The sequence below is a fragment of the Episyrphus balteatus genome, chromosome 3 (genome assembly GCF_945859705.1).
Source record: "Episyrphus balteatus chromosome 3, idEpiBalt1.1, whole genome shotgun sequence".
Taxonomy (NCBI): domain Eukaryota; kingdom Metazoa; phylum Arthropoda; class Insecta; order Diptera; family Syrphidae; genus Episyrphus; species Episyrphus balteatus.
Window position 1 is genome coordinate 83,351,457 of NC_079136.1, and position 12,082 is coordinate 83,363,538.

Genomic DNA, 12,082 nt, shown 5'->3' on the forward strand with positions numbered 1-12,082 from the left:
AAAATTTCCTTCAAATCCATCCAGTGATACATCAAAATAAAGGTCTTTTTAAGTTCTATTCATGACTGAAAATTAAAAGTTTCTAAGAGGTCTGGTTCCTGAGATATTTCCTACCAAACATTTTTTTTCTTTCTCTTCCTTCCATTCCGAAGCCGATAACTTTTGACCAAAGTCTCGAAACAAGTTTTGGTTTACAGATATGAGTTCACAGTGAAATGGTCTTGCATTCCGGTAAAAAAAAATTACAAATTTATTTTTTCAGATTTTTGAGAAAAAATGCAAAAAAATAAACGTTTTGGAAAATTCCCTCCAAATCCTTCGAGTGACACATCAAAAGAAAGGTCTCTTTAAGCTCTATTCATAACTGAAAACCAAAAGTTCCATGAAGATCTGGTTGCTGAGTTATTTATATCCAAATTTAGTTTTTCTTAATTTCGTTTAATAATTACAAATTAAAAAAAAAAAATGAATATATTAATTGATAAAAATATACAAACCTTTACTTGCCAATTGTGATTTTTCTAGCTAAAAGTTCTTATACTTAAAAGAAACAACTTTTCTTTTTTCAATTTTATTCTCGATTTAAACTTAAATTCTACTTAAAAAAATCATAAAGCACAAAATGCCCTGCATTTAATTCTTCTTCTTCTTAATCATCTTTTTCCTTGGTGCAAGGAACATCGCTAAGAGCTTATAAACTATTGCCAATACCACAACTAAAACCACCGAAATTCCTCCAAACAAAATGATCATTGCATCAAGATTGTGATACTGAATAAAGTTCAATTCTTGACCAGCTGAGTGTAAATGTGGTGCACCCTTATGCTTAGCAATGTATTCTACCCAATATGTAGCCAGTTCCAAAGGTTCCAATGGTTGGTCACGATATCTCTCTGAAATAACCTTTGCCCGTTCTTCGTATTTTTTATCTTTAAGCATTTTATTGATGGCAGCAGAGAAGGTCTCTTGGGTAAGTTCATTATAGTCAACCATAATACCATAACCACCGGCTTCAGCACGAGCCATATTTAAGTATTGATCTCCAAACATTGGAACTCCAATGAAAGGCTTGCCGAGGAAAATTGATTCAGTCGTACTTAGCAATCCTCCATGAGTGATGAATAATTTTACATTGGGATGAGCCAAGATGTCCTGCTGAGGGAACCAGTCGCTAATAAGGACATTATCACTCTTTCCAGGCAAGTTTTTGTCTTCGAACTTCCACATAACTCGTTGTTTAAGTGATTTAAAGGTCTTGAGAATTGCATCACGCTTCTCAGCAGGAAGCAAAGTGCTCTTCAAATTCGAACCCATCGAGAAGAAAATAGCTCCGTCTTTAGCTTCATCCAAGAACTTTTTCATTTCAGCTGGCAAAGGTTTTTGCTTACGTTCGATGTGCATGCCTCCAACTTCGATCATATTTGGCATGTAAGGTCTTGGAAATCCGAGTGAAACGTGAGCGTTCAACAAAACTAAGGCGGTATCCTTGCGGATGTTGTCCAATCCCTTTTTAGAATTTGGGAAATGTTTCTTAAAAAGATCTCGTTGTCTGGGCAAGTAAAAGTTATTAAAGAACACATGCTCCATGGTGGTAACAGCTAAATTGAAGATTCTTCCAGAAAGTGACATTTCATGAGTTAGAGGCAGGAATGGATTAGGAACATAAGATGGAGGTGATGGTGATCCAACGAGATCAGTGTTCCATTGGGTTGCCCCAAAAGTACTCAATCCAATAAGTGGTGCATTGAAATGTTCAGCAAGACCAAAAAGTGCTTCACTAACAAAAACCTCACAGACAACGGCATCAAATTTTTCACCTGAAGCCATAAGTTGTTTGAGTGAAGGTTCTTCTAACGTACTATTGGTGATTTCAATTCCCATGTCGTAGATTCCCATGAAAGCTTGCATGATGGTTTGGTCACGTATTTTTATTATGTTATCAGCGCGAGCTAAAAGTAAAAGGTGAAAAAATTTTATTAATATTAGAATTATGATTTTTGAAAAATAAGTTTAGAAAAAAAAAATATTCTTTAGGTTGAAAAAGATTCTAAATGGTTTTAATTAAAATACATTTTTATTGTTGTTAGTTAAAGTACATATCGTCGGCCTCATAAGGAAACCTCGTAACTCCCAAAATCAATTTTTACAGGAGAGACAAAAGAGTAGAGAAACAACAGAGTAGTTGCGGAGTAAAGTTCTTTACAAAATTTGAATTTAAGTCTTTTTAGAGTTTTCGAAATGACTTCAAATTTTCTGGGTAGCTTCGCTGACATATTTTCTAAAAGTATTGCATTCAAAAGTCATTTTCGAAAAAAAGGTGGACATACGAGGTTTCCTTATGAGACCGACGATATGTATATTTAGAAATCTCAAAATATTTCACCAAGCCGTTTTCAAAAAGTTGATTTTTCAAAAAAAAAAAATTAATGTTTAAACATTTTTCAAAACTTATTCAAAAATATATTTTCTGAAAAGTTTCCAAAATTTTCATATTACATTTACTTAAACACTTTTGTTGAAGTCGTTGAGTACGAGATATTCAGAAACCAAAAAAAAGGGTTCTGCAGGTACCGAAAAACGGTACAAAAAACATTTTTCCAGAGTTGGGTCTTATTTGTTATTTTACACACAAAAATTTTAATGAAAATCCTTCTAGCGTTTTTTTTTTTTCTTCTAAAAATAATGATAAAATTAGGCAATTAAAATTATTCTTTAACGAAGTTCATAAAAAACTTTAACATTCTTAGCAATTTTCACAGTGAACAGGCCTATGCATTTAGTTTAAAAATTTACAAATTTATTATTTTTTTTTTCAAATTTTCGAAAAAAAAGCAACGTTCTCCATATTTATCATGAGACATCAAAACAAAGGTCTCTTTAAGCTCTGTTCATAACTGAAAACCAAGAGTTTATTTCAGATCTGTTGCCTATTGCACCAATTACAATTTATAATCACAAATTTATAGTCGTACTTTTTTAACAAACAAATTTTTTCTAAGTATTTGAAAAATGGTGAAACATAAATTTGTTAATTAAAGGGAATAAAAAATAAATCATCGTTAACCTTCATAATCTCATGTCGCAAGTTTAAAATTCATTACGACTTCATAGCTTGACATAAGAGTTTCTATATGCATATCGGAAGTTAAAATAGTCGTTTTGAATTGATTTTAACATTTATTCATGCGAATACTTATGCCACGCCTTTACCTACTAGCTACCTATTAGTGAAAATGATTTTCCATAAAGATCATTATTTATTCAAAAACAATTATGTATTATTTATCATTCAATTGATTTATTGGTTTCTAATTTTATTTTTTTTTTATTAATGTGAACTCGTACAAAACACGTATCTATTTGAATATATTATCTTAATTCATAATAGGCTTCCTCATATTATTATCTTAAGCAGATATTCAAGAGCTCAAGAGCTCAAAGGTTAAGAGGTTTTCGTGTGTGTTTACTTGAATTGATTTGCAAAACAAAAATTATGTCAATAAAAATATTAATAACAAATACTACAATCTTCGACAGCATTTTTTAAAAAACGAACCAAACAACATTTTTTCAAAGTTCTTAAGTGTGTTTGAGTGACATCAGAAGTCATTTTAATAAAAAAAAAAAATATTTGTACATAAATATTTGTTGCCCACTTGACTTAGTTTAGCAACTAGAAATATTTTCAATTTTGCAGATCATTATCATCAATAAACAAATATTATCAGTGAGAATAAATTAATACAACTTGAATGAAAGACACCCGTATTATAATAAAGTATTATTTTGTTGTCTTGACGATAATAATAATTTAAGTGATAAGATAATTATTTATCTTAATAATATGCTCTTCACAATTCACATATCAGACAAAATAAAAACTTTAAACTTCAGAGTGTGAGATCATCGTTTGATGGTTGAATGCATACAAAATCAGCAATGGTGAAATTGTTGACCTTCATTATAGATTAGATTCTATAATTTATTTTATTTTTGGCTATTTTTATCTAAATTCGAAAAGATTTTTTTTTTTTGTTTTAGGAAGTTGTTTACTTTATTTTTATTTTGAAACATTCACAAATATTTTTTTGATTATTTACCAGTACTTTAGTCTGAAGGAAGGAATCGAAATGATCATCGTGAGCTTCAATGACTTTCCTAATTTCTTTTCAAAACAGAATGTACAAAAAATTACCCTTCAATATTTTTGCACTAATTATTTTTCGATTTTTTTAATGACATTAAACTTTGTTTAATAACACTGGTCTACAAAATTTAACTTCTTTTTTGCCACAAGAACCAAAATATACTTTTCTGAAGGTTTGCTGAACTCAAATCCGCAATCGGAAAAATTCTATTAGCCTCCGTTCTTGAAATATAAGCGTTATAAAAAAACCCTTTTTTTGCAATCGGTAATATTTCAAGAACGAAGGCTAATAGAATTTTTCTGACTAAGGATTTGAGTTCAACAACCCAAAAACCTTCAGAAAAGTATATTTTGATTCTTGTGGCAAAAAAAGTTTAATTTGGTTGGCCAGTGTTGTTTCTGATTCAAAGACCGCTACTTAAATTTTAAATATCTCGGGCAATAAAGGAGATATCGGAAAGATTTAAACATTTTTTGAAAGAATAAAACTAGCTCTTATAGGCACCGTTACAAATTTATTCATAATGAATTACTCCACATAAAACTATAACCTCGAAAACTGCAAAAATTACGTTTTTTATTCTGACTTCAGATTCGGATTCAACACCCAAAAAACTACTAGAAAAGTATATTTTGGTTCTTGTGGCAAAAACCTTGTTGACCAGTGTAATTTGCAAGTTCATTAAATTCAAACGAATAAGTTGTGCATTTTGTATCAAACAAATATTAGGAACCGAATGAGCCATTAAATACAATTAATTATCGCTTTAATATCTATGCAATTACAAACAAATTGATGAATGTAGCAGCAATAAACGCAGCTATGTGACTTGTCGAAGAAAAGATCTAGTCAGAGGCCTAGACGAAGGTAAACACTGATCAAAAAGTAAAAACAAATTTGATACGAACCGGTGTTGGTGCGTGATTAACACATGGTTGTTTGCATATTAAGTACTTGCAATTGCCATATAAGTTGGTACTATAGGGCAAGTTTATGAGTCATAAAAAAAAAAATCGAATTCGAGATAACAATCACACTTGAAATTACGACAGTAGAGTCATTTGGGGTAAGATCGCTCAGTGGGTAAGAGTGCGCACTGCTTATTTCTCGAGCTGTGTCCAAAAAAAAAACTAAAACCAAAAATGAGGAAATCAGCGCTTAGTAAGACGTCAATAAGTGATTTTTGAATTATGCATATTTATATTTGATTTAAGTCAAAAATTTGTTAGATTTTGTTTTGTTTTATTATAATTTTGATAAATAGAAAAAAAAGTACCTTTGTGGGTAAAATTGCGCAGTCCTTTTGTGGGTAAGAACGCGCACTTCTCCCCATATTAAATTTTTCTTTTTTTAATAACACAGAAATATTTGTAACTTGAATCTTGAGAAACGAAGGCTGTTATTCCTGAATTCCAAAAAAGAAAGGCCATAGATTTCTAATTTAGTTAGAAATATTTGTTTGTTTGTTTTATTTTGCAAATAAAGTTCAAGTTTTTTTAACTTAATTTGTTTTTTCTTTAATATTTTCATTCATTTTAGTGAAAACTTGGAAATAAAGTTATGTTTAACTAAGTATAACATTAAGTTTTTAGAAATTTAGTTACCGTAAACTGTCAAGATTCCTATTAAAATTATGTGCGCGCTCTTACCCAAGATTTTGCGCGATCTTACCCTGACTTTGGGGCAAGAGTGAGCACTTCGACTTCATTTGGTTTTTGTTTTTAATCATATGAAATATTTAAACTAAATAACTTTGTTTTTGTGTTTTCTTGTTCCCAAAATATATATTTATCAAATGTAAAAAACTTTTTTCTGCTATCTCTTACAGAATCTTCACAATTTTGCCTTAAAGTGAAAAGTGCGCGCACTTACGCCAACTGACTCTAAACAGTTTTCATACGATCAAAATTAGAAATAATGGGGCATATGCATAAAAAAGTAATTACTAGTAGTAAAAGGTTTATAGTAAATACTAGTACTACTAGTAGAAGCTGAAACTAATAGTATTTACTGCATTCGGTATGCATAAACCTTAGTTTCTACTAGCTAGTATAAACTAGTAGTAAATCCTGGATTCATCCCAGTAAATACTACTAGTTCATCTGAAAGTAATAGTATATACTAGATACCTACATAAATGCTGTTGCTTTTTTTCTGTATTTTTAACGTTCTATAATTTTCTTCTTTTGTAACCAATTTTTTGTATTACAATTTGTTGATAATAACAACTGGTGTTTAATGCGGTTAAGGAGTTTTATACGCTTAAGCCTGGTACGCAGTTCGCGCTAAATTTTAGCTCCCATACAAATTATCGAAAAATTTTAGCTGAGCTAAAATGGATCCCATACAAATTATCGATAACTTGTATGGGAATTTTTTCTCGGCTAAAATGTAGAATCTACTTTGCTATTTTTACTTTGCATTACTTTGACTTAACAAGAAACGAAAAAGAAGTAGTTATTCAAGTAGCGCAGAAGGGGACAAAGAAGAGTTAGCGCCGCCGCCTGCTAACCAATCTTCTGCATCTGCACCAAAACGCAAAAGGCGTTTGGAACAGGAGACCGAAGAAACAATTTCTCTCACTAATAGTGAGCTTCACCGTTTTATGCTTCTGGAAAACTTAAAACTTTTGAGGACGCAACAGGAGCTTCTTCAGAAAAGGTTGTCTAGCAATAATGACGATCATTAGCGGGCGTTCTTCGCTGTTTATAATTTTTTTTCAGATCTTAAATTGAAAAAAAGCTGCCATTTTTATATTCGAAATAAATCCTCTGCAAACCGATTGCTTTGAAATTAAAGTCGCGACTGATGATGTTGGCATTTAACATGAGAAAGTTTTTACTAGTAAATGTTCAAGTTGGTATTTAGAAACTTGAAAAATTAGCAGTAAATACTAGAAAGTAAATGTTCGTACTAGTTTTTTATGCATACCAAAACCAGTATTTACTATAAAAATTCATCCAAAACTAGTAAATACTATTCTTCTAGTAAATACTACCTTTCCAGCATTTACTATATTTTTTATGCATATGGAAAGTAGTAAATACTATTAAAATTTACTAGTAAAAGCATATGCTACCTTTTATGCATACTGCTCAATGTTGTTTTTCTCAAAAACGGCTATAACGATTTTGATTAAAAAAAAATATAATTCAATATAAAATAAAAATTATTTTTTATTATTTTTGTTATTTTTTTCTTCGTTAAAAAAAAATATATGTATGTATGTACCTACGTACTTAGGAAAATAAATCTCTACTACTAAGGAACATACATACATACATGTCATTTATGCTAATCTGTTTCAACGAAATTTGTGAAAAACACAATTTTTTTATTTTTTGTTTTAATTTTATATTGTTTTTTTTTTTTTTTTTTTGAAAAATCAATTTATTGCATTTTTTTTGAAAATTTTTTGAAAAGCTATTTTTATACAAATAAAAACTATTAAAAAAAGAGCTCTAACAATTTTCAAAAAAAAATTTTTTTGATACTAATTCAAGTTTTGTCTTTGAGATTAATTCAAGTTACAATTAATATCTAAGCAACAGGCTTGTAAAAGAATGCAATCTTTTGTGAATGCAGTCTTTAACATTCAGTTACACAATTTTAACAAAATATTGCATTCATTGACTTACACTTGAGACTTAGACTTCAAATTTTGCAATCAATGCAAATGAATGCAAAAGAATGCAAAAGAATTCAAAAGAATGCAAAAGAATGCAAAAGAATGCAAAAGAATTCAAAAGAATGCAAATGAATGCAAAAGACTGCCAAGGAATGCAAAAGAATGCAAATGAATGCAAAAGACTGCCAAGGAATGGAAAGATTGCAAAAAGAATGCAAAGACTGCATGCAGTCCCAAAAGACTGCAATCATTTGAATGCAGTCAATTGATTGGGTAAAAAAAAGATTGCAATCATTTCATGGAAAATGATTGGTGATTGCAAAATTTGAAGTCTAAGTCTCAAGTGTAAGTCAATGAATGCAATCTTTTGATTGAAGTCATTAAAGATTGCATTCAAAAAAGATTGCAATCTTTTACAACTCTGCTAAGCAATAGCTTAGAACTTAAGTTTTTTGAAACAACTTTTTTCATAAGAGCAAGTATGTACTTGCGACCAGTCGTTCATTTTATTTTTCAATGAGATAAAACCTACACAAAAACACAGCAAGCGGGATGACATGCTTTTGTTTTAAAATAAAATGTACAACAGTGTCGTTCGCAGAGGAAGCTGGAAATGTTGACAATATTTTTATTTATTGAACTATTACTGTTTTTCTACAAGACTATGAATGAAATGGGAGTTTCGTTAAAAGGCGCACACAGTGGGGATCTGTGATATTACCGGAGTAACCTGTCATGTTACCGGGGAAAACAATGATTTTACTGACACGTTTCATGATTTTATCCGGGAAACACTAGATTTTATCTGAGTTTATTGGAGAAACGTTATTTTACCAGAGCAATTCTTATTATGCCGGGCGATCAGTGATTTTACCATTACGAAACCTTTTCTACCAAAGGATCAGTCAGTACCAGTCATAAGAAAGAAACGATATATTTCTGTCAACTGCAAGAATTGGAATTAGACATCTAAGAAATCTCAGAATTATTGTTAACTTCAAGGAACAAAAATGTTTGTTATACAAAATTTGCATTCATTAAAACCTTTTAACTAAAGCTTGTGTGTATTTAATTTAGTAAGCATTCGGGAATATTAAAAGTAAAATTAATTTACCATTAACACAGATTAACACATCTGAAGTATGAAACTCACTCGTGAATATCACACAATTTTTACAAGACTGTGGTGTTTTTATGTACAATTTCATATCTTTGACTTTGGCATTAATCTATTTGCTTGGTCATGTTTAAACTAATTACACAACGATTAAAAGACGCTAAGATTTCAAGATAAGAAGAAAGTACTCGTATGATAAGTTTCAACAAAGAAAATTGATTTTGATATCAATAAGATTGTATCTAATCTTAAGTATCAATTATAATACGTGAGAACATAGACATCAAATAAACACTTGTAATAGTAATAGAAAAACACATTCTTGTGTTACTGTTGTTTTCGAATACTTTTAAAATTTTCAGTTAACCTTGTAAAGTTTGAATAAAATCAGTCCACCCTATTCCGGATATACAAAAATAACCAATATGTCATTTTTCAGAAAAAATGGCAAGGCGATGTTGCCACTGTTTGATTTTTTTTTCAGAAAAAGTTTTGTTAAATCGTTTGTGCCGTTTTTGAGAAAAATGCAATACGAATATCTTCAAAAATTTGTATTGGAAATACACTTTCTAAGTGAAATATTAAAAACTAAAAAAAAACTTTGGAAATTGAAAAAAAAAACTTTGGAAATTACATGAAAAAATCACTTTTTTGGATATCTTTATAATCATAATAGCTGTGGTTGAACAAATTAAAGAACAAAGTTGTCACAATAATAACACTGGTCGGCAACGAAAATAGAGCTTGAACCAAACCATACATTTCTAAAGGATTTGTATGTGCTGATTCCGAACTGAAGTCAAAATTTCACTGGCAGGTCACGTTTTCGAAATATTTGAATATTAACAGGTCAAAAACGCGATTTTTTGGTACTTTTGGCTTTGAATTTCATCACCGTTAATTTTTTTTGTTTACAAAACTACTTATAAAATCTCCAAAAGCCATATTCTATCGTCTCAAATATGTTAATATATTTTTTTTTTAAATTATTTTTTCTAAAAGATATTTGACATAGAAGTGTATGATATCTCAAAATATTGGTGGTTAAGGTAACTTATGGTTTTTTGAAGCAGATTTGAAGTAAACTTTTTTTGAATTTTTTTTTGTTTTTTGCCGAGCAGTGTAATCTTACGATTTTTAAAATTTCAACACAGTTGTCTTTCATTAAATAAAGACTGGAAAAATGTATGGGTTTAGGTAGTAAGTATTTTACTTAATGCATTCAAACTTTTACTTTTGTTTTAGGTTTTTTGAAATATTTTTTGGTCAGTTCGTACCAACTCAGTGCTTCAAAAAAATAATGGACCATGGATGTTCGATAGCGACACGCAAACAATATCCATCAAAACAAAAAAAGGCAAATTTTTGCTTGTCATTCTAAAACAAAAAAAAAAACAATACGCGAAACCGGTTGCTTTGCTGTTTTTTTGTTTTTTTTTCATTTTTAATCTAACCAAACAAACAATGAGTTCCACTGAAGATAGCTAGTAATTATTTAAGTTCAACAGATTGCGAATAAATTATAAACACGCAGTATGATGTCAGCGGATAATGATTGCAATATATGTAGGTACCTTTCCACACTTCCAGAATATTAGGTGTGACCACATCACGGTAGTTTTTAATCGGTTTCTTTGCTGGATACGGTGAAACTACAGTCACTTGATGACCCTTCTCCGCCAAACCTCTCATGAGTGCACTCCCAACAAAAAAGTGGGATCGCGCCATGGTCGGGAAGACACCCAAAATTTTATACGCATTTGCACATGCAATTACTGCCACAAGTAGTAAAGTAATTACTGCCCACTTCATTTTGATAAATTATTTGAGGAAGTTTTCTCCAAACACTCTAGAATAGTGCGAGCTAGAACACAAAATTTAAAAGGCGATTCAACGATCTGCTTTCAATCGAAAGCAGTGAACTACTGATTTATATCACTTCATGTGAAATAGTTGAAAACCAAAACGACGGTTGTCTAGAACTTGGGGGTTTACAATCAAACAATAATAATTTATTTATCATTATCATCTTTGTTCATACTCAGACTCAAATGTGTTAAACAAAAATTTTGAACACACATTAATGACGCTATGTTATTTCTTTTTTTATAGGGAGTACATTATCATGGTCAAACAAATTACTATCAACAAGAAATGTATTCAGTTGGTATTGGTGAAAATTGAACCATCAGCAGAAGACTCTTAAAAATGTAATACGTAATTATGCTCTTTTAAGCATAAACTAGTGACGTTTTCTTTGAGAGCTAGCCAAGCCAATGGCCCTGCCAGGTTTGATTTTTTTTTTAATATACTCAATACAATACAGTTGTGTTGAGTACCTACTTTAGTCAACACTTTGAATGATTATAAATAATATTACGCAATTCCGCAATTTCTCGTTGAAAACAAAAAATGGTAATTTATACTTAAATTACCAACAAAAATTGATACTCATTATGACTAAAAACACTGGTCGGCAAAAAAACAAAAAAAGTCGGGAGCAAGAACTCTGTAAGGTGATTTTATTAATCTTGAGTGTGCTGAATTCAAAACAGTTTACAGATTTTTTCCATCACGTCTAGTTTTCGAGCTCTGCTCATCACAATTTTAGCTATAAAGTCCCAAAAACTAATTTTAAATGAAATGTTTTTTGACATTATTATTATATATATTATTATACATAGTCGAAAACAGAAATTTACTTCAAATCTGCTTCAAAAACCATTAGTTACCTTAACCACCAAGATTTTGAGATATATTACCTTTCTAACCAAATATCTTTTAGAAAAAAATAATTTTGAAAATAAAAATAAACGTATTTAAGACAATGAAATACCTATAGCTTTTGAATATTGCATATATGTAGTTTTGCGAAAAAAAATTTAACTGTGCGGTGATGAAATTCAACGCCAAAAGTACCACAAAAACGCGTTTTTGACCTGTTAATATTTAAATATTTCGAAAACTTGACGTGCCAGTGAAATTTTGACTTCAGATTCGGAATCAGCATACAAAAGTCCTATAGAAAAGTATGGTTTGGTTCAAGCTCCATTTTCGTTGCCGACCAGTGAAATTAATGAATTTGGGCTTCAGGCAAAGAACTTTGTGCGATGAAATAATTTTAAAACAAAAATCGTTGTGCTCTTTTGGGAAAAAAAACACACATTTTCTTATACACAAAATGTTTCA

General features: G+C 30.2%; 1 protein-coding gene across 1 annotated transcript; it reads right to left on the bottom strand.

The window, feature by feature from the left end:
- Positions 1-555: 555 nt before the first annotated feature.
- On the bottom strand, positions 556-10,823 carry LOC129914347 (UDP-glycosyltransferase UGT5-like). Its single transcript, XM_055993546.1, has 2 exons — positions 10,468-10,823; positions 556-1,949 (listed from the first exon to the last, which is right to left on the bottom strand). The coding sequence occupies exons 1-2, from the start codon at positions 10,703-10,705 to the stop codon at positions 634-636; spliced, it is 1,554 nt and encodes a 517-aa protein (XP_055849521.1). The 5' UTR covers positions 10,706-10,823; the 3' UTR covers positions 556-633.
- Between the last annotated feature and the right edge of the window lie 1,259 nt (positions 10,824-12,082).

Bases quoted from the DNA above. Each gene is read 5' to 3' on its own strand.
- LOC129914347 (XM_055993546.1), bottom strand. From the start codon at position 10,705: ATGAAGTGGGCAGTAATTACTTTACTACTTGTGGCAGTAATTGCATGT. The intron at 1,950-10,467 runs GTACCTACATAT...TTTTACTTTTAG, and splicing joins TATTCTGGAAGTGTGGAAAG to CTCGCGCTGATAACATAATA.